At 56.0% G+C, this 22,890-nt stretch overlaps 2 protein-coding genes across 3 annotated transcripts; both read left to right on the forward strand.

Annotated features, from left to right (window-relative positions):
* Positions 1-628: 628 nt before the first annotated feature.
* On the forward strand, positions 629-2,817 carry LOC146894021 (uncharacterized). Of its 2 annotated transcripts, none has more exons than XM_085692477.2 (2): positions 629-1,992; positions 2,411-2,817. In XM_085692477.2, exons 1-2 carry the CDS (start codon positions 1,643-1,645, stop codon positions 2,496-2,498), a joined length of 438 nt encoding a protein of 145 aa, XP_085548603.2. In that variant the 5' UTR covers positions 629-1,642; the 3' UTR covers positions 2,499-2,817. The 2 variants fall into 2 exon arrangements, with proteins under 2 accessions (XP_085548603.2, XP_085548604.2); XM_085692478.2 differs by having other exon boundaries at positions 629-1,984.
* A 5,067-nt stretch (positions 2,818-7,884) lies between these two features.
* On the forward strand, positions 7,885-18,470 carry Lingo3 (leucine rich repeat and Ig domain containing 3). Its single transcript, XM_048460664.3, has 2 exons — positions 7,885-7,980; positions 15,301-18,470. Exon 2 carries the CDS (start codon positions 15,347-15,349, stop codon positions 17,117-17,119), a length of 1,773 nt encoding a protein of 590 aa, XP_048316621.3. The 5' UTR covers positions 7,885-7,980; positions 15,301-15,346; the 3' UTR covers positions 17,120-18,470.
* Positions 18,471-22,890: the final 4,420 nt, after the last annotated feature.

A 22,890-nucleotide genomic window follows, 5' to 3' on the forward strand; every position in this document is an offset into this window, starting at 1 on the left:
TAAGCTCCCCCAAAGTCAGCAAGTCTTGTCCCTGACAGGAGGCCTTGAAACAGCCACGTGTGCTCCACATGGCACTGGGGAGAGGAAGCCCACTCCCCTACCCCTGCCTGGCCACAGACAGCAGGTGTGCGCTGGCCCTAGAGTTAGCTCTCAGAAACTTACATGCCATCAGTCACTTCACCTGAGAGTGATTGACCCAGTTCGTGAGAATGCACAAAGTGGGGTGTCCCCCACTAGTTTCCAGGCTACTTTCCGTTACAGACCTCATCCAGCAAGCGGTACCTGTGTCCTGACTGCTCTACACCACAAAAATATGGTGCACTTCACGCTGGAAACAGTCTAACTGGCAGAGGAACTCAGAGAGCCCCCCTGCTGCCGGTGGGCCAGTAATCTGCGGCCCTGGGGTGGGGGCCTGGCCTAGCACCTGTTGCCTGGAGACAGGGAAGTGCAGGCTACTACCTTGGGGCTAGCAAGGCTGAGGCATGGAGAGGTGGTTCATAACTATGAGTCCCGCCCACACTTCGAAGCCCCGCCCCTCCCGTTAACCCTGCCCACACTTATGAGCAAGACTCGCCCCAACTGCACAAAAACAGAGCCAGTGAGAGGGAGGGGCCAGGAGAGGCCCTTGCCTTCAAGCCTAGAGATCTCAGCTTGGTTCCCAGAACCTCCAGAGGGAGAAAACGACTGCAAGTTGCCCTCTGACCTCCAGACACATGCCGTGGCACTCGAAAGCACATGCCGGGTGGTGGCGGCGCAGGCCTTTAATCTCAGCACTCAGGAGACACAGCAGGAGGTTCTCTGTGAGTCTGAGGCTAGGACAGGCTTTAAAGCTACACAGAGAAACCCTGACCGGGAAAAAAAAAACAAACAAACAAAAAGGAAGAACAACCCAGTGGACAGCCTAGGTGAGATTTTCCACGCACTCACCTGAACTAACAAGGGGCTTCATGTTACTTTGTTTGAGGATGTTTGTTACACAGTGTAACATCACAGAAACTTGCTGACACAGCCCTGGAACAATTGCAGAGTGAAGATTCATGTACACAGTATGTATAGAAGAATCCTATTTATGTTGAGTATTTTGATTTATTTTTGCTTTTGTTTTTGTTTTTCGAGACAGGATTTCTCTGTGTTGCCCTGCCTATCCTGGAACTCACTCTGTAGCCCAGGCTGGCCTCTACTCACAGAAAAGCACCTGCCTCTGCCTCCTGAGTGCTGGGATCAAAGGTGTGCGCCACCGCTGCCCCTGATTTTTATTTTAAACGCTGTTTTGCGTCTGGGTGACTGCGAGTTTTGTAGACAAGCATGTCCTGTCAGAAAGTCAAAAGGCTGACTATGTCCGTAGAGTCCCTTACCACCTTGGCATGGGAGAAAATGGTCTAAGGATTTGGGGAATCAAATCCAACTCTGGGTGTTTTAATATTTTAAAAAGGAGAAAATTAATATTTAATGTCTTTCCTTAATATTACACTGAAGATTTAATATTTCACTAGGAGTCAGAGGGGAGAAAGGCAGTCATGGACGGGGAGAGACAGCAATAGAGAGATGAAGAGGTTGAGGGGGCGGAGACAGCAGGAGGAACCAGGCCACCAGCCACCCTGACACAGGATCCCCGCCTCCTGCCCCTCCACCGCTACTCACCATGCCGACCGGCCGGCCCCTCACCCCGGCCCAGATCCCGCGATTCCAGCTTCCCAGCCTGGGCCAGCGCAGCTCTGGGGGCTGCGGCCGGGGGCTCCGGCCATCGGCGCAAGGACCCGGCCTGTTGCACGTGCCCGTGCTCACCACGGCCCTCGGCTTCCAGGTCTTCAAAGAGAGGCCGCGTGTCTTGTGCCAGGAGGCCCCTCTCTGGGACACCTTCCCTGGAGACCCTGCGGATGGGGAACCGACAGGTCACAGCTTGACCCCAGATCGGCAGGACACCCCTGAGACACCACCTCCTGGCAGCTTCGAGAAGCTTCGGAAAGTGGGCCAGATCCTCTGGGTACTGAGGTCAACAGCAGCTCTGCCCCTCCCCCACCTCCTCCACCCTTTGCTTTAGTCCCAGTTCTGCATTTTGACGGTACAGCCGAGACTGAGAGGGGAAGGAAGTTCCACAGGGTCACACAGGTTGCTCAGATACCCATCCCTGTCTGTCCTCCCTCTCCTCTGTGGCATCGAGCCCTTTTCTAACCACCCCATCCTCATGGGGCCACAATGGAAAGGGCCTGTTGCTGTAGCTGGAAGGCAGAGTGCTTGCCGACGTCCCGTCCCCACAAAAACAGCGTGTGCTGGTGCAGTCCTGTCGTTGCTGCACTGGGGGCGTGGAGGCAGGAGGATCAGTTCAAGGTTGTCCTTGGCTTCAAGGGGACGGGTTGGGGGATCAAGGATGTGGGGACCAGGGAAAAGAAACATCTCTCTCACGTGACAGGTTCATCCCAGACAGCCAAAGGGGTACCGGGATGACTCTGCTTAGAGTGGGACATTTAGTCACCCAGTCCCAACCAACCTGCTCCTGAGACTGCTGCTCTCGGCTCAGACCACTGGACAGCCGAGGCCTGAGCCAACGTGACTGAGAGAGGAGGATTCCTACAGGATCGATCCAGGGGCTGGTGGCGGCTGGAGAGCCCCGCCCCCCATCCCCGCGAAGAGAGTGAGTTCAGACGCCCAGGGAATCCAGCCCCGCGTCAAGGCCTGAAGCTCCCAGGTCTCTCCGCAGCTCTTCCGGGGGGGACCCAGTAATCTGCTCCCCATGGGCTCTCTAGCTGTCCCTATTAGAAAGGAGGAGACCCAGGGCTCTCCCACAATAAAGTCTCTAGTCTAGTGGGCGAACGCGCAGACTCTGGTCCTGAATGCTTGCTCGCTCCCATATCCAGCAGGGTTGACCCTGAGCAGCGCGGACACAAATCTTCCAGGCCCCAAAGCCATCTGGCCACCAACATCCCCATGTGAGGCAGCAATGTGACTGTGAACCCAAGGGGACAGAGCAGAGTGCAAAGGCAGAAGGAGATGCAGGTGCCTATTGAGAGGACAGCAGTGGGGGGAACACGCCCGTGAACCTGACTGTGGGGTCACAGAGGCCAGTCTGGGTTATGCAGCAAATACAAAACATGGGCTTGCCAGATGGCTCAGTGGTTTGTGGCACTTGCTGCCAACCCTGGTGGCGTGAGTCCCATCCCAGGACCCACACGGTGAAAGGACAGAACCAACTCACACAAGTTGTCCTATGATCTGGACATGAGCACAGTGCCAGAAACCAGATCCACAACCACTTGGGGAACTTAGAATCAAACAAAGCCCCAGACAGATCCATACTCCCCCTTCTACCCAGTGCCTCCCTGGCTTCAGCTGTCAAAAATAGGCCTGTGATTCAGCCATACCACTCACCCCTACCTCCACCCTCCAAGAGATGCAGAATCTACTCACACAGAAGTGACAGCGGGGAGGGGGCGTGGTCAGCCCGAGCCCCGCCTAGAATCCCCAGCGGGGCTCAGAGGTGGCACCTAAGTGCTCACAGTTCCAAGCCCAAGTTCATCCCCAGCTCCGTAAGCCACAGAAATCGAATCTATCTGGAAGCTTCCCGGGAATTCATGCCCCCAATCCTTCCAGAAACCAGAGGCAGAAGGAATATTTTCCAACTAGTTTCTGAGGCTGCAGGTCCCACTGGATGAAGATGTGGTGGAGACGGAAGTCAGAGACGGCAGCCCCTCCCACCTGAGCAGACAGCCTTCACTTCTCACTGATCCCAGCCCGGTGTGGAGGGATGCAGAAAGGGATTCCCGCAAGCCTGTGGTCCTGGCTCCTCAGATCACAGCAGGCCGAGGTCTATCGTGAAACAGTCTCAGGTTAAAAAAAAAAAAAAAAAAAAAACAACACTTTATTCACGGGTTGCCAGGCCTAATGAACCCATCCTGGAGTTCCAGCGCTGAGGCAGGAGGATGACAAGCTGCAGGCTGGTTTGAACTACATAGATAGATCCTGTTCAAACATGGCTAGTATTAGGAGTTGTCCTGGCCAGGGAGATGGCACCGATGAAGGCACTTGCCACCCAGCCTGATGGACTGAGTTCTGCCCTGGCCACCCAGCCCGACGGACCGAGTTCTGCCCTGGGACGTCCACAAGTTGACCTCTGACCTCTGCATGTGCCAAGGGTGCACAACCCATACATAAAATAAATGTATGAGGGCTGGAGAGATGGCTCAGCGATAAAGAGCACTGACTGCTCTTCCAGAGGATCTGAGTTCAGTTCCCAGCACCTACATGGTGGCTCACAACCATCTGTAATGAGATCTGGTGCCCTCTTCTGGTGTGCAGGCAGACATGAAGGCAGAGCACTATATAAAATAAATGAACAAATCTTAAGAAAAAAATATTTTTTAAAAAAGAGTCAGTTATGTTTTTAAATTTTTTAAATGTATGGAAATATAGTTTTTAAAAACCTGATGCTGGTTGGTGGTGGTACACACCTTTAATCCCAGCACTCTGGAGGGAGAGGTAGGTGGATCTCCGAGTTTGAGGCTAGCCTGGTCTACAGAGCAAGTTCCAGGACAGCCAGGGCTACACAGGGAAACTCTGTCTCAAAAAGAAAATGTGTGTGTGTGTGTGTGTGTGTGTGTGTATGTCCTAGCTTTTGAACTCTGGGGACTTGAACTCGGGTCCTCATGCTTGAGCGCAAGCGTCTTCACCTGCTGAGCTATCCCGTGGCCGTAGAGACCACGTCGCCTTTTCTTTTCTTTGTATATAAGGGTGTGCTACCTACATGTCTGTCTCCCGGGGCCCCTGTGGGAGCATTCAGTACTCTAAACGCTTGGTAGTCCCTCTAGAGCCAAGAGGCCACCTTTCTTCCTTCTTTTCTTTCTTTTGTGCTTTGAGACAGGGTCCCTATGTAGTCCTGGCTGACCTGGAACAAGAGGCCATTTCTAGATGATTTCTAGTGCCCTCTGGGAGCAGGAGTCCCCCTTACCAAGGAGTACGACGTCCTCCCACAATCCCAGGCAAGCTGGACTGAAATCCTCTCTGTTTAGAACTCCCCTCCAGGGAGTGACCGTGCCTTTTCTGATGTCACCACCTCCTGTAACTGTCCAAATGTTTGTTGTTGATCACAGGCAGCCGTGTAAACACCACACGGGTGCTCAAGACCGCAGGGGCCATTAATGTGATTCACAATCTGCAGACAGAGGTATTAGGGCTCAGAGAGGGTTGTCACTGGCCTGAGGATGCACAGCGAAGCCTGCCAATCTGGGGTGAGGCTCAAGACACCTAGAACCCATGACTTCACACGTTAGTAATTGACAAGTCACCCCCTAGATACTAGGGAGGCCCCTAGTCAGGAGCTGGGGGTACAGCTGCCCTCACCGGCTTGGAAGGTGCCACACGACTGTGTCAGTCATAACCCAGAAAGGAAGAGACCTGAGGCGTTTATTTCAAAACGCATTGCTGTGCTTCGGGGTTCCCACCAAGTTCATCATGGGATCCCCACGCTGTCCCCAGGCCACACTGAATTGAGCATTCCCGCCCCTCCCAGGCAGTCACTTACACTCCTAGCCACACCCACGCTCCTCCATCAGCAGGAGCCGCCCTTGCCACCCAGGTGGCCCATCTCCATGGTAACGTCCCATCCACAGGTGGTCGTAACCTTGGCAACCAGGTGCTCACAGGCCCACTGCTTGGAAGGCTGTGACCCTCCAGCAGCTCTCCCACACAGCCTCCCATCAGAGGCGGGTGTGAGGACTTGGGGTGGGGGTGGGGGAACCTGCAGGGACGCTGAGCTCAGAGAGGGCAGCGAACAGCCCATCAGCACCACAGACCTCATCGGCAGCACACAAGGCTCAAGCGCATCTCTGTCCTCAGCCGACTCCTACACAGGGCAGAAAGTGGCACACCGGCTCGGGGGTGAGGGCAGAGAATGCCCTGGTCTTCAGAAACCCCACACTCTCCTCCTCAGACCACCCCATCCTATGTCGCTAGTTCAAGACGAGCCTATTGGCTGCTGGGTGCATGCACGGAGGCCGCGCTGCAGGGTAAAGGGGGAAGAGCAGACATAAATAGGATGAATGAGTAAATTATAGGATATCTTAGGAAATTGCAGGGAGGCTGAGAACGGGGACAGAAGGCAGCCGGGTGGGGATGTGAGTCAGGAGGAAGCAGGGGCGGGCGGGGCAGACAGCTGAGGAAGGCTCCCTGCTAGGCAGGAGATCAGCATGTGCAAAGGTCCTGAGTTGGGAATCGGTCCCATCTGCCATGAGCTGTCCCTGCTCCCTCTCAACTCCAGAGCAATGAAAGGAAGCTGGATAGAGCCCCCCGCACCCTGGGGTCCCCCAGTCATTAGAGCTGCGGTCTACAGCACTAGACATGGGAGCTCCCAGATCCTCAGATTTGACTGCTAACCCTAAACTCAGACAAGCTGGGAAGGAGCTTGAATGGGGCCCAGGCAGTCGGCGTGGCCTTGACCCCACATGGATCCACAACTGGCTTTGGCACTAGCTCTTCCCATCCATGGAAAGTCCAGTATGCCGTGTAGCTTTGTACACAGTAGACACTCAACAAACCCCTCCCCCAGGAGTCCCCAGAATCAGGTTATCACAACCTTGGGGACTCAGAGAAGGAGGTAACCTGTCTGGAGTCACACAGCACATCAGTACACAAAATAGGGCAGACCTGGTGCAGAGTTGGGGCCTAAATCCAAAAATATTGGGGTGTCACTTTTTTTTTCTAGACCTTCGCATGGCTTGAAAAGGAGCTTCTCACCGGTGGCTTGGGGAGGGACCTGGTCCATGGTCTCCCAGGATGCAGTTTCTGGGCCTCAGGCCAAGATGACAGTCTGGGAAAGGAGCCTGCAGGAGTCACAGGTGGCCAACGCCAGGCTGCCACTAACTGCTGGAGGACACAGAGGGCAGACAAGATGGGGGTTGGGGTGGACATGCACCCTGGCTCCCTCAGGTCACCCCTCACTGGGGACAAAGACAGCTGAGTCAGAAGCAGCCAGCCCCTCCTCAGGATGGATGCCCACTGGGCCTCTGCTCTGGGGGACTGCCAGCCTCCTTCTCCCCTGTCACACGGGGAGCCCCTGGTTCCAGCTGACCACTGCTGGCGCAATAAGGCCTCTCATTGGGCAGGGACCACTCATCCGGCAGGGACACGCACGCTCCTCATCCCCGTTTTGACAGATTTATCTTATTTTTAACTCTGCAAGTGTGCTTACAGGAATCCACAGACCAGAAGGGGGCGTGGGTCCCTGGAGCTGGAATTACAGCTGGTTGTGAGCTTCCCTGCGGGTGCTGGGAATAAAACCCCTGTCCTCTGAGAGAGCAGCCAGTGCTCTACCTTCTGTGCTGTCTCTCTGACTCTCCCTCTTATCTGGGGTTCTCTTCATGTTCCCCTATGTAATGTATGCGTCCATCTACCTACGCCAGGTGCACAGCACGGTCCCAGGCGCAGGGAAAGGCTCTGGAAAGTAGGGGAGATGGTGGCAGCCATAGCTCTGGGTAGCATATGGAAGAAGGCGGGCAGGGGCACAATGGGGAGCCATGACAGGCTCTGAAACTCCCCGGGGGACAAGGCCACTCAGGGATGAGGCTTGACAAATCGGTCAGGTGTGCAGTGCAGTGTAGATAGTGGAGGACTGGCCTGAGAGGGAGGGAACAGTGGAGGAGTTGGCAGTTTCCAGAAGGTTCCAGCGGGATAACCTGCCTTATCTGGGGAGCCCCCAAGCATTTCCGGGAACTCAGTGTCTGCGGGGGCTCCTAGGACCAGGAGGTGCCAGGCACGCGGAGTGCCTGGGGGCTGCGTCCCCATCTGCCCCCGACCTGCTCCAACACGTGTCGCGCGCCCCCTTTGCAGTTCGCGCGCGCCCTAGCCATGCGCACGGGGATGCGCGGCGGGAACGCGCACGGCAGTGCCCGGGAGGCGGCGGTGGCGGCGGTGGCGGCGGTGGCGGCGGTGGCGGCGGCTCGTGGCTGCTCAGAGCGGCCCCCGCGCCCTGTCCGAGGCGGAGCCGCCCAGGTGAGTGGCACCGCTGCAGTCCGGGGACCCCCCCTCCGGACTCCCCTCGCATGCTCCTCTCCAGCCGCTCTGCGCCCCCGGGAAACTTCGGGGTTGTCCCCGCCTCCGGGAATGCAGTCTAGGGGATTGAGGGGCGCATCTCGGGGAGCACTCTGGGGGACGCGGACCGGGGATGCGCACTGCGGCAGGGGGACACCCGGGATGGAGTCAAGGCTCGGCGCCCTGCAATCCCCCGCCAGCCAATGCAGGGCCAGGCGCGAGATAAATTGGGGGGTCTACACGCGTGACTCGCGCATATTTGAGGTCCCCGTGGGGAGGAACTGGGTTCCTAGGCAGACCCCGGCATATACACTCTGCAGGCCTGTGTCCCGGTAGCAGCCAGGGTGGTGGAGGCGTCTGTCCATCCCATCTCAGAGGCCAGGCCTGGTGTCCCCTGGGTCCTGGGGCCTGGCCAGGGAGGGCACTGGGCCCCATTCAACAAGTTGGGAGAAGCAGAGCTTGGGTTCCAGTTGGACACGGGTGCATGTTCCCACTCCATCTCATGAGTGAGGACTCCCAACGCCAGAGTCCCTGAGACACAGGTGTCCCTCCTCCCAGTGGGGAGAACTCAGAACTTGGGGGTCTGATGCATTTGGGAACCTCTATTGGTGCCACGCAGCTTCTTGTGGGGGGACTCAGAGCCCAGGCCTTGCCTGAGAACCCCCCTTATTTCCAGTGGCACTGGGGAGGGGACATCCGGTGCCTGCCGGTTGGTGGCTGGGATGGGGTGATTGGGACTTGGAACCCGGTGGGGATTTTTAGCGAGAGCAGATCTGTCAGAGCGAAGGCAACCTGAGAGGGCTCCCCAGAGGAAGCATCCAGCCCGCAAAGGCTATACGGCAGGTGTTAAGGGGTGAAGGATAGAAGGCCGAGCGGCTCCACTGGGAACAGAGGGTTCCTAAAGCTCAGTCCTGACCCCTCTGAGCTGCAGCAGCTGTTTGGATGGTCTCAGGTGACCCCATGGGTGACCCCTCCACACAGACTCTCAATGAGGTGTGGAAAGTGGAAGAAGGCACCCAAAATTGCGTGGGGGACCTAGTGGGCGCCCCCTTAGCCTCCTAATTGTTCTTCTGTCTCTTGTTCCTTCCTACAATTGACACTCTATCCGGGCAACCACTTCCCCCTAGGATCAAGTACCACGATGGGTGTCATCAGCTCCCACCCGTGCAGCACGCATGCGCGGCCGGCCTCAGTGTTTCCATCTGTAGAGTGGGGGTGGCCGCTGCCATCCACCCCCAGATGCAGCCAGGCTGTGATCGCTCTTCAAAGGGTGGGAGCACACAAGGTCCTAAACCCGAGGTTTTTGTGCCTCTACCCACAGGGCTGTCACTCCCAGGCACTCATGAGTCACAAGCGACTCACCAGGTAGGAAGGTTTTTAGCAGAACTTCCCAGCAACCTTCAGCGTGAGGGGTGGGCAGCCCGGGCAAGCCGCCTACCACCTCTCCGGTCATTCTTGAGAACACTGAGGAGTTGGCTTCAGTAAAATCAGAGCAGGCTCAGGTGACTCCCAGTGTCCTCCCCGCTCCCCAAATGCTGCCATTTCTGCTTTCAGGGCAAGCGGTGAGCAGATATAGTATATACCAGGGGCTCAAGTGTTTGCCAGTCTAGAAGCTTCCTCAACTTTTCTGCTGCGGCGGGTGGTGGGGAGTCCACTCCTACCCTCAGGCACAGGCTACTAAAGAAATTGGGTCAGGAGGCCCCCCTGCCCCCCAAAACGGTGGACAGGGACCCATGGCAGATGGGAGGTTAATTAGGGCTTTAATGAATTGTCATGGATTAAAAGCCCCAGGAGGACCTAGATCTAGGACGGGAGAATGAACCAGCCCTGGAGATGGGGGGCTGGGATAGTGTCCCCAAAAATGCACTCAGAGAGGAGGGTGCTTGTGGGAGTGTACCAAGCCTGTCCTCACTCCACTTTACCCCTATACTCTTATTGTGGCGAGGGGACCCAGGGGTGACAGACAGGAGCCTGTCTCCCCCAGCACACAGCTTCATCCTTTCCCAGGATGGGCCTCAGTGTCTTGTGGCCTGAGAGGGGACAAGGAACCCTGGTTTACAGCACACCTTGTCTTCTCTCGGACCGAACACTTCTTTGTCAAATTTCCTCAGAATCTGTAGCCAGAGAGAGTTGGGAGGGGGTGGCAGGAGAGGCCTCTGCTTCCCAGACTGCCCCGGGGGCCCCACAGCATGGTTCAGGCAGATGTCAGACCCCAGGGCAGGCAGTTGAGAGCCTCTCCTCCAGTAACCCGAAACTGCCTGGGGGCCAGGCAGCCACACCACTACTCCTCCAGGGTGAGAACCCACCACCCCAGGCTGCTGGAAGAAGCCACCACCTGCCACAGAACGCACGTCCTCCTCAGACCCAGAGAGAAAGGAGGCCCCTTCCTCCCTCTGCCAGCCAGTGTCACAGAATCTTCCTGTTTTCCTTCCTGCCTCCTCTGACTATCTCGAGGTGACACCAGGTCACAGTGGATTCAGAACAGTCCCATTGGCAGGGCCCTGCTACACAGGAGGTGACCCATCCTAGGGCCCAGGATGGTCCTATTTCCATAGACTGAGAGCAGCACCAGGCGTACAGTAGGCAGCCACTAAATGTTTGCTGAATGAGGGAGTGAGTTGGAGATCTCCTAACCTAGGTAGCACCTGGTGGAAACTTCTAGAAGAAAGCCAGCCCAGGGGTTCTGTTTGATCTCCAGGAAAATAGGGAACTGAGGCTCAAGAGAGATGAACAGGGATGTGGCTGAGCAGACCTCTGTATGTGCACATATGTGAACACACGTGTGGCAGTCAGGGACTCTGAGTTGGTACTTCTGACCATGCCTTCTCTTGCTCTGCATTCCTCCGTGGCTCCCTATTGCCCAGGAATGTTCCTCAGTCCACCTGGGCAATCGGGGCACAGGGGTGACCCGATCGCACGGTGCTGCCCTTCGCTGGCCCTGCAGCCTCCGACGCCCCTCCCTCAGCGAGTGACAGGGACAGGACACAGTCGACCATCAAGTGTGGGACTCCGTGATAGGAAGTGTTCAGAACGGGAGAATTCAGAGACAGGACAAAGATTTGTGGATACCCAGGGACTGAAGAAGGGGAAGAGGTGATGGCTTATGGAGCTAGGAGTCCCTTTGGGGGTGATGGAGTTTGAGTTGGAGGTGTTTTTATATGTACTAACAGGCCCTGGGAGTCCATTGGAAACCGTGACATGAACTAAGGATTAGAAGGGCAGTGGCTGGGCAGGCTGGACCCCTTGTAGCCCCCGCCCAGGCTCCCAGGTCCTGCGAAGGCTGCAGCGGTGGCTTCTCACGCATATTAATGAGTCATGTCCTTGAAGCCTTAGGTAGGGCTCTTCCTTAGTGGGAGGGGGCGGGGGCGGGTATCCATATGGGGCTTGTCAGACCGCTAAAGCCCAGTGAGGGCTATCTCAAGGGTTCTACCATGGGGGTAGGAGTGAGAGAGAGGCCAGAAGATTCCAGATTCTGGTACATGAGGCAGTTTCTGCTCCTATTGTCTGGTGCAGAGCCTCAGAGGGGCCTTTGGGGACAAAACTGCCTTTTCGTTGATCCCTTATTTTTGCAGTGTTAGGAATGAAACCCAGGATCCCTCACATGCAAGACCAGTGCCCCAACCCGACTACACTCCCAGCCCCTCACTGGAGATTCTAGGCGAGGCTCCACCTTGACCACGCCCCCAACCCTCACTGGGGACTCTAGGCGGGGTTCCACCGTGACCACGCCCCCAGCCCTCACTGGGGATTCTAGGTGGGGCTCCATTCCTGAGTCACACTCCAGTCCTATTTTCCTGTTTTACATTTTTTAATTTGTTTATTTGTTTTTGAGACAAATTTTTTAATGATTTTTATTGAGCTCTACATTTTTCTCTGCTCACCTCTCTGCCTCTCCCCTCCCCTTCAGCCCTCTCCCAAGGTCCCCATGCTCCCAATTTACTCAGGAGATCTTCTTTTTCTACTTCCCATGTAGATTAAATCTCTGTATGTCTCTCTTACGGTCGAGAAAGGGTTTTTTTGTGTAGCTCTGGCTGTGTTGGAACTCGTTCTATAGGCCAGGTTGGCCGTGAACTCACAGAGATCTTCCTGCCTCTGCCTCCCAAGTGCTGGGATTAAAGGAATACATTGTCACACTCGGCTAATTTTCCCCCACACTTGTTTATTTTGTATGTATGGTATGTTGCCTGTATGATGTTGCCTGTATGATGTCTGAACCACTTGTGTGCAGTGTTCCAGGAAAACCGAAGAGAGTCCGATCCCCTGGGAACAGAGTTACAGGGGGTTGTGAGCCCTACACAGGTGCTGGGATCCAGACTCAGCGAGCATCTGGAACTCTAATCACTGAGCTATCTCTCCAGCCCTGTCCCCCTTTTTTATTTGGAGAGAGGGTTGCACTAAGTTACAGCTTGTACTGAAATTCACAATCCTCCTGCCTCAGCTTTTGGGGCACTGGTATAACAGGCGAGTGATGGTTGAACAAAGCACCTCCCTTTCTGCCTATATCAGAGAGTGGAGCCAGGGCAGCTGGAGCCACCAAAGCGTGAGAGAGTTCGGATGACGCCCACAGGAGGGCAAAAGATGACTACTGAGCCAATCCTACTGCCTCTCTCTTGCCAGCGCGGGAGACAGAGTCGGGAGGATTGCTGACGGTCTGAGGCCTGCCGGGGCTCAAGTGCGAGAACAAAATAGCCACATAGTAGTTTAGTCCTCGGAAAGTGAGGGCCTCCAAGTGGAACGAGGACCTGGACGGTTCTGTGGTGGCCCTCTCCAAGGCCACAGACAGCTCAGGACCCCAAGCCCAATGCAGCACAAAGGAGATTTCTTTTCCCCTGAGGGACGGAGGGCAGGAGACAGGATGAGGTGGTCTGCACTGACTGGGCTTGCTGATTCGGTGGGAGGGGAGGGTGACTGCTGGCTGTCAGCACTGTGATAGCTGGGCCTCTCCTCAGCCTCAGGGCGGGGAGCAGATCTGGGAGCTAGCTTTGGGAACTTAATCTAAGGGTTTAGCAAGGCAGAGGGGATGGGGGAAGGGCAAGGCCTGCCAGAGCCATGCTCCCGCTGCTCTGGAGGGCTAGTGAACCTTCAGAGGAGAACAGAAGGAACACAGAAACCTGCCCATCCAATGGCATCCTCCGTGTACCTCACAACCCACTGCCCAGTACCCTGGACCCCAGGGACCTCAGCCCAGAGGCCCAGGACCTGGAGCCACTCTGGAATTCCAATTCCCCACTACCATCAGGGACCAGAGATTGCAGCCTCCTGCCTCTACAGTATGTTCAGGATTTCAGAGGCTCAGAGGGGGTTTACTATTGCCTGGGGCATCCAGCATCCTCACTTGCGAGTCATGAGATGGGAAGGGGCTTCCGAAACCTGCAATTCCACCCTCTTACCTCCGCAAATGTCCAGAAAAGGACAGTAAGTTCCTTCAGGCACCCAGTAATAAGGAGCAGGGTCCGGGCTGAAGAGCTGCCGGTTGCTTCAGATAGCTGCCACTCAGGCGCCCCGCCCCCCGCGGCTTTTCTAACACAGCCCGCGGAGATGACAGGGCCAGGCCTGCCGGGGAGGTTAGAGTTGAAAAACTAGGTCGTCCTTTGAGTGGCCCCTGCCGGGCTGGCTCAAGAGCCCTGCTGTCCCTGAGTGGTGGAGTAATTATAGAGAGCCCTCGCCTGTGCCCTGGAGGGATTTGGCGGCTTTGAGAAGCCAGGCGCAGAGAGGGTGCAGGGGCCATCAGGGATCGCACAGCGAGGCTCTGGTTCAGTGGCTGTGACCAGAGACTCCGGACCTGTCAGTCCACAGCATCATCTATGAGAACTGGAGGTTCTTTATTGAGCCTAGCTATTCAGGAGGCAGAAACAAATAACGGGTATAGGTGTTCAAGACCACCCACACAGACGGTTCCGGGCCACCCTGGGCTGCACAAATCAGATCTGAGCTCAGATCCCCACCACCCTCATGAGAAGCTGGCACAAGGGCACACTTCTGCATCTCAGCGCTGAGAAGCAGGAGGATCCTGGGGGCTTGTGGCTGGACAACCTATCTAGTCAGCAGACTTCGGATCCCACTGAGGGAACTAGTCTCAAAACACAAAGTGGAGAATGAATGCCTAGGACTGCATCCCACTCTGGGCTCCACATGTGTGAACACACACCACAGAAAGACAGCAGGAAAGAGAAGGCATGATTCTAGGTAGGGACTCCACCCTGACCACGCCCCCAGCCCCTCCCTGGGGGATTCTAGGCGGGGCTCTCCTTGTGCCTTCCAGTCTCTATCCTCACAAGCCTGGCATACTCAGTCACCAGGGTTGCCAGTCTGCTCTGTGGAACATTGAGAAGACAGGAAGACTGGCACAGACTGCGAGGTCTTGCCTGGGGGCTTCAGCTGCTAACGTGCTATAAATAGTTGCCTGGCAGATGGGAAGCTGTGTTGCAACAGAGGCCAGGCAGCCCCGGTCCAGCTGTCCCTTCCCCACTCCGACCCCTGGGTCTGGGCTACAGTCAGGCTGTGTGGGGCGGGGGGAACCCTGGTCCAGTTTAGGCAGGCTGGCACTAAAGGAAGTCTCAGCATCCCACCCACTGTGGCCCTGCATTCCCACCTGGAGTCAGGGTCTTTGCCCTGGCCATTACACCTAGAGTACCTTTCCCACAGCCATGAGGGGTCACCATGAGTGACCAACTAGGTGTCCTCAGAGGGAGATGCCCTCTGTCACAGTTCCACACTCCAGATCATCAAACGCAGGGTGTCCACTAGGCCTAGCATACTTAGGTTTCCCCACACACACCCCCAGGCCCTGGGCAAGGTCCTTGCCGTCTCCCTTCTTTCTTAGGTTCTCAGGCTCAGATATCACCTTGCTCTGCTTTGTCTTCAAGGTTAGCCTCAACTATGTGGTGAGTTGGAGGCAGATCTGAGCTAAAAAGGTTATTGTTTTCAACCTCGTCTCCTTGTGCCGGGTGTGGCATGGGGTCCTGCTGAGTGGGCTTGTGGGAGCTGGTCTTTCACTGAACACAGCGTCCTCAACGGGCCTGCAGGCTGCAGGGTATGTCAGAGCCTATTCCCTTCCATGGCTGAATAACACTCCAGTGTGGATGACCCATGCTGTGTTTCTGCTCTTTGGTGCGTGGGCAGTGGGTTTCCGTCATGCATACTGTTACCGTGGGTATCCGTCTGGAGATTTCCTCGTTGTGCAGTCGCAGGTCAGTGTCTCTGATCATGTCTGGCTGGGATTACAAGTGTCCAGGTGCCATGCATGGATAATAACGTCACACTGCCCCCTTCCCATTCCAGGTGTCCTGGACGATGCTGGCGTGGCCCTAGGCCCAGACCCTACACCATGACCTGCTGGCTGCCTATGCTGGGCTTGCAACTGCTACTGTTGCCCACGGCGCCTCCTCTGGCCGCTGGCTGCCCTGCCCGCTGCGAATGCTCCGCATCCACACGCACAGTGGCCTGTGGGCGCCGCCGGCTGACTGCCATCCCCGACGGCATCCCAGCCGAGACACGTCTGCTGGAGCTCAACCGCAACCGCATCCGCTGCCTGAACCCTGGGGACTTGGCCTCGCTGCCCAACCTGGAGGAGTTGGACCTCAACCACAACGTGATCGCACACGTGGAGCCTGGGGCGTTTGCCAACCTGTCCCGTCTGCGCATACTGCGTCTCCGTGGCAACCAACTAAAGCTTATCCCACCCGGCGTGTTCACGCACCTGGACAGCCTCACGCTGCTGGACCTCAGCGAGAACAAGCTGGTCATCCTGTTGGATTTCAGCTTCCAGGACCTGCGCAGCCTCCGGCGGCTGGAGGTGGGCGACAATGACTTGGTGTTCATCTCCCGCAGGGCCTTCGCGGGGCTGCTGGGGCTGGCCGAGCTCACCCTGGAGCGCTGCAACCTCACGTCTCTGTCCCCGGAGTCGCTGGGCCACCTGCGAGGCCTGGGTGCTCTGCGCCTGCGCCACCTGGCCATCGCCGCCCTGGAGGACCAGAACTTCCAGAAGCTTCCAGGCCTCTTGCATCTGGAGATCGACAACTGGCCGCTGCTGGAGGAGGTGGCCCCGGGCAGCCTCCGTGGGCTGAACCTCACGTCGCTGTCCATCACGCACACCAACATCACGGCCGTCCCAGCCGCTGCGCTGCGACAGCAGGCCCACCTCACGTGCCTCAACCTGTCGCACAACCCCATCAGCACGGTGCCACGGGGTTCCTTCCGGGACCTGGTGCGCCTGCGCGAGCTGCACCTAGCCGGGGCCCTGCTGGCTGTCATTGAGCCGCAGGCCTTCGTGGGGCTGCGACAGATCCGCCTGCTCAACCTCTCGGACAACCTGCTGTCCACGCTGGAGGAGAACACGTTCCACTCCGTGAACACGCTCGAGACGCTGCGCGTGGACGGCAACCCGCTGGCCTGTGACTGTCGCCTGCTGTGGATCGTGCAGAGACGGAAGACCCTCAACTTCGACGGCAAGCTCCCCGCCTGCGCCACCCCGGCCGAGGTGCGTGGCGATGCCCTGCACAACCTCCCTGATTCCGTGCTCTTTGAGTACTTCGTATGTCGCAAGCCCAAGATCCGGGAGAGGCGGTTGCAGCACATAACCGCCACCGAGGGAGACGACGTGCGCTTCCTGTGCCGGGCGGAGGGTGAGCCCATGCCCACGGTGGCCTGGGTGACGCCCCAGCACCACACGGTGACGGCCGCCAGCCGGGGCCGCGCACGCGTGCTGCCTGGGGGCACGCTGGCAGTCGCGGACACGAGGCCCCAAGACAGTGGCACCTACACGTGCGTGGCCAGCAACGCCGGAGGTAATGACTCGTATTTCGCCACCTTGACCGTCCAGCCGGCCGCCAACCGGACCCAGGGCAATGGGCTCAATGAAACCCAGGTGGGTGTCCGGTTCCCGCTGGACCTCACCACCATCCTGGTGTCCACCGCCATGGGGTGCATCACCTTCCTGGGTGTGGTCCTCTTCTGCTTCCTGCTGCTTTTTGTGTGGAGCCGCGGCCGAGGGCAGCACAAGAATAACTTCTCCGTGGAATATTCCTTCCGTAAGGTGGACGGTCCAGCAGCCGCGACTGGCCAGGGCGGCGCGCGCAAGTTCAATATGAAGATGATCTGAGTTGGCCCCACGGTGGGCTGGTGGGGACCTCTCAAACCTCCATCCAGTCCCAGATAATTTCCACCTATGCATATTTGTTTTCCAGGGGGTAAGCATGGAGGCGGAGCGTCCTTGGTTTTTGTAGACATCTATTGGACTGTTTTTGAGCAGATCACATACCTTTTGCAGTTCCTGACTTGTTTTCTAATGGTTTCAACCTGTCTTTTCCACCCTCTGCTGTGGCTCCTGGGCTGAGACCCAAAGTGGCTGGGGACACTCAGGGTCCAAGGTTCCCTATCCAGGTGCAGGCTGTGGCCCAAAAGCCCCTACTCAGCAGTCAGGTTCCCCAGATGCCTATGGTGGGAGGCCCCTGGGGACACTGGACAGACATAGTGCCTACAGTGGGTGCCTCTTCGGCTCACCGTGACGAAACTGGGCACACACAGGGCCCAAGGCTGTGGGGACCCTGGGAGGACAGAGTGTGCACTGGCCCAGCTCCTGTTCACTGCTACTTGGCCAATGGCCAACCTGGGGCTGCCCCAGGCCCTGCTGAGTGGCCTCATCCCCCACCAGAAACTTCTACCTGCCTGGAGAAGCCATGTCCCCTACATGTCCCTCCATCCTGCCTTGCTGTATTAGCTATCTGCCTGCAAGAGTGGCTACGCTGGGTCCTCGGAGATCCTCGAGACAGGTCAGCCATACCCACTGCTCTGCAGATGCAGTCACCCAGTCACCGGGGCAGCATGAGCAGCGGGGCTCAGAGGGCAGCCCCAGTGGCCTATCCCAACTAGGCTCCTCCCCCAGCATCCACCTCTGTCCCTTCAGTTAGGGACAGCAGACAGCAGCTCTCCTCCTGCCCAGCTGTGACATCTGTGGTTTCCTGGGCCCCTCGGTGTCTTCCTTTACAGAACATATCTGAGCCTGCAGCCTTTGCCCAGAGAGTCCAGAGAGAAACACAACTTCATGCAATCAAAGCTCATACCAAGGTTGGCTGGGAACATGGGGACCCTTTGGTTGGTCCTGCCCTCCCTCCTTAACCTCTGCATCACATGCAAACTGGTCAACAGGACACAAGGGACTGGGCAGAATGGCATCTCCAGACTCCATCCCTGAGCCGGACAGGACTGATCCCTTTGGTCCTGGAGTATCCTCTTAGCCCCTGTTGCCATGGCAACCCTGAGGGCCCTCAAAACAACAACCAACGCAATCCAAGTGCCTTTAGAATCATTAAAAGACAGGAGGGGTACACTCCCGGCAGGGCTAGGGGTCACAAAGTGTCAGAACGTTACAGTGGGGTTCCCCATTCCCAACCTCTATCCTCACCCACTGCGTTGAACTGAAATCCAATAAAACAAACTGATTTAATACAAAAGTCAGATTTGTATTATTATTATTCCCATAGGGAGGTAAGACACAGAGTGGCTGGGTTCCTCCCTCAAGGTTAGGAAGCTGGGTGACTCTGGCTGAGGTGGTGGAGGCCGAGGCAGGAGGATCAGGAGGTCGGGGTCAGCCTCAGGTACTGTAACAAACTGTGGACCTCAGTGCTGGGCTCACCCAGCATGCAGGGAGTCTTAATTCTACCTCCCCTCAGACACATGGTGTCACCACAGCTGTGGGACAGCTCTCACCTCAGCAGGAGCTTCAGGAGCTCAAAGGCAGGTGGGCTGCAGAGGGAGACAGTTTCAAAATAAAAATTATTGGGATGACTGGAAAAGTGTAGGTGGCTGTGGCAGGATGTGGGAGACAGATGGGAGACACTTACTGTGAACAGAGATGGACAGTGATTTTCCCCTGGCCACACAGCACGCAGAATGTATAACTAATTCTAATTAGTCTTAATAAATAAAGCCCAGAGTCAGATATTAGGAGGTGAAAGCTGAAGGATCCGAGGAGCAGTGAGGCCAGCCACTGACCTTTGACCTCTACCAATGCTCAGACCCAAGGGTGAACCTGTCCTCAGACTGCACTGAGCCCAGCCATACACCCCGTCTTCACCTACCTAGTGCTGGGTGGGATTAAAGGCGTGGGGTCCCAAGTGCTGGGATCATCTTTGTATGAGTTGTTTCTCCTTTAGACAGATTCAATCTTGTGTAACCCAGGGTGGCTTTGAGCTAAGAAAGATCCCTCTGCCTCTGTCTTCCGAGGCCACCACATTCTGATCTGCAGGCAAGTTTTATTTGCTAAACTGTAAACAAATATCACTCCAACAGAACAGGGCAGGGAGAGTTCTCTGGCGGAGGACTCTGAGCTCTGTAGTTGGACAGAGGCACCAACAACTTCCTAAGCGGCCCCACCGGAGGAGAAGGCCCCAGGATGTGCTGCCTCGTCTGCAGGTCTGTAGTTCCCCCTGAAGAGAAGTGTCTGTCGCAGTTCTTGGCTCTGAGGCCCTAGCCTGTCTTTTTATAATTTATTCTTTATCTATTATTTAACAGAATCTCACGGAGCCCAGGTTGTTCTCAAACGCACCACACTGCCTGGCTGAGGGTGACCTTGAACTTGGGATCTTCCGCCTCCCCCCCCCACCCCCCCGTGCTGGGAGAGCTGCTTGCTCATCTTTGCACCCCCTTACCCCTACCCTACTCCATGGTCTCAATTCCTGGCTTCTGTCCTCGAGGGTGCTAGAGGTGAGGGTGTCCCTGGGAAGGCCCCTGCCCCACCCTGGGCCTGGCCTGTCTAACAGCTGCCCACATCCTTTCTTCCCTTGTCAAGCTCCCCGCCTCCCGCTAGCTTTGGGGGCTGAGGTCTTGGGATCTAGGCCCTATATGTGTCTCACCACTTACTACCTGTGTCCTCCTGACGTCCTCTGGGCTGGACATTATCCCAGTGTCCTGAAAGATGACTGACACATCTTATTTCTAGGGAAAACAAGCAGCCATTAAGCTCCATCAAGGTGGGATCACAGAACTAGAGTCCAGGTGTCACCTCCATCTCAGGGGGTCCTTTGGCAAAAGGCTTCAGTTCCCTCATAAGTCACCCTACCTGTGCACGTGCTCTGCCAAGAAATGTCCCCAAATCCCCACAGCAGCAGGAGTAACTCTAGTCATCCACTGGGGGCTGCTGAAGTAAGTGCTCTCACCTGGCAGCTCAACCCTCAGCAGCCAGCCCCGCTGGGGGTCTACCCAGGTCCAGGAAGAAACCACAACCCAGAGACCCTGCACAGGGCACTTTATAGTTCAAACAAAAAGAAAACATGTTCTCAACTTGTGGTCCAAGTCTGTTATTCCAGCTCCTTGGGAGGCTGAGGCAACTTGTGTGTTGTGAAATCCTGCTTCCAAATAAAAGTGAAAATAGGCCTGGATCATGGGTGGATGCCATGCCTAGAATCCCCAAAGGAAGGGGCTGAGGGCAAGGTCATTGGCAAGCAGTTGCCTAGCATGTGAAACCCTGAGTTCATAGTCACTTAGCTCAGTGGCTAAGAACATGCATGGGTTTACAGGGTCTGGGTTTGGCCCAGCACCCATGTTGGCTGGCTTACAACGGCATCTAACTCCAGTGAATCCAATGCCTGTAATCCCCTCAGGCAACCCCACATATGTGGTACATTCTTGCATATATATAAAAAATAAAAGTAGTCAGGCATGGTGGCATTCACCTTTCACCCTTGTACCTGAGAGGCAGAGGCAAGAGCTTTGCGGCAGCCAGTTTCAGTGAGATGCTGTCTCAGTCTCGGCCTTGCTGGGGAGGCCTCTCAGCTCTGCCTGCTGGTAATCCCTACACACATGAACAGTCTACCTCAGTAAAGTTACTTGGCACACCTGTGAGCACACCTTTATGGGAACAGACATCATGAAAGTGTGGTGGTTGTGTGACTGTTTCCCCTCCGAAGGGGATCCCGAAGGGAAAGGGGCTGTCAGACTCGTGTGATACTGCCTTTTGCTTTTCGGAGTGGCTGTGTAAACCAGGCCAGCTTACAACTCTCAGCCCTCTGGGCAGTAGGAAGACAGGGATGGTCTTGTTGCTGTTTCCTAGGAAGGCTAAGGCCAGGGACAGCTGGCTCAGGGAAACAGGGAGCCTGGAGCCTGATCTCATCCCTAAGGCCTGGACTATCAGGTCCTCAACTGGTAACACCCCAACTCACCCCATCCCACCTCCCTCAGGATGTGGGTGGTGGCAAATGAGTGGGCCACCCTGACACCAGACTCTATGACTGGTGGCTCTCGCAGCTGAGTTCCTGAAACCCTGGAATGTAGCACAATTAACGAAAACCCAGAGACAGATATTGGGGCTCAACCTGAAGATCAGAAAAGCCTAGCAGGCAGCCACTGGCTCTAACCTCTCAGTCTGAAGTGGTGATCCTGCCTCCAGGAATCCTCAGAATGAGACTGTGCCTGTCTGAGAGCTGTCTCCTCCCATTTTATATTCTTCTCTAGTGCTGGGATTAATGGTGTGCACCACTACTGCCTGGTTTCTATGGCAAATTAGTGTGGCCACTGGGATTAAAGGTGTATCACCACTGCCCGGCCTGTAAAGGCTGATGTGGGGCTGTTTGACTCTCTGATCTTCATCCAAGCAAGTTATCAAAGTACAAACAATCACTACACTGGAAGCTCAAGAAACTGCTTTTGGCAGTCGTGTGGGACATATGACCCCAGGACCCCTATGAGGGTGGCTCACTGTCATTAGCTGAATCTACCTAGGTCCCCAAGTAAATCACACATTGTTACTAGAACAAAACAAAAAGAACAAAACCTAGGACAGTGGCACAAGCCAGTCAACCCAGAAATCATGAGACAAGCAGCAAGACCATAAAATTCTAAGCCATCCTTGGCTATATAGGGAGTTCAAGGCTGGCCTGGGGTATGAAAGATCCTACTTGAATAATAAAACAGAATGAAGGAGTTATGTTGCCAGCCAGGGAATCAGGTCTCCATGCAGGCAGGCAGCTTTTTCTGTGAGCTAATAGCATGCATAACCCCACAGTACCCTATGTGCCCAAGAGGGGAAGATATTTCAAAGATGGTTGATGCTGGAATGTGGGACTACCTAGCCACTGCCAACCCCCAACCCTGCCACACACACTCTAGACATGACCCCACTGTGGCCAACATCTATCCATTGCCCCCTCCCACAAGGTTGAGCCCCATGAGAGCACCCTTCACACAGCAGGCACTCAGTGGCCTAAACTAACACTATAGTCTCAACTCAGGCACTTCCTTGGACACACAGCTGAGTCCTGTGCTAGTCTCCCAGACACACCAGGACATCAGGACAAGGAGCTCACACAGCAGAGGCCAGGGGCTTCCTGCTCAAACACCACCCACATTCATCTGCTGCACTAATGCCGTTTTTAACTCCTATGTCCTATTTACAACCCAGCCCCAACCCCACCCTAGTGGCAGGAGTACCCATGTACACCCTGGGACAGATGAACACGCAGCTCTGGCCCAGGCTGTCCCTCACACTCCACTGTGGACAGGAGACACTTCAGCCCTTTGAAAGAACACGGTAGCCACCTTTAGCCAGTTGCCTGAGGAGCAGTCAGACCCCACAGCTTCACAACTGTCTAGGACACCCCAGCCCTACCACCCACTTATGGGGTGGCTTAGTAGTGCCTGGAGGGCAGGACTTCAAAATCCCAGAGCCCTCCCTGGTTCTGTGCAAACACCACCCACATTCACCCAGTAGACTGGAGCTCAACCCAGGCCCGGGGGCAGGACACAGACACAAGACAGTGAGCGAGATCACTTTATTGGATTTGAGCCAGGGAGGTGACACTATCTATCTCTGCCAGGATTCAAAGGAGGCTGCTATAGCACAGGGCACCTGATCACCTTAAACATCAATAAAAAAAG

The sequence above is a fragment of the Myodes glareolus genome, chromosome 8 (genome assembly GCF_982192425.1).
Source record: "Myodes glareolus chromosome 8, mMyoGla1.1, whole genome shotgun sequence".
Lineage (NCBI taxonomy): Eukaryota > Metazoa > Chordata > Mammalia > Rodentia > Cricetidae > Myodes > Myodes glareolus.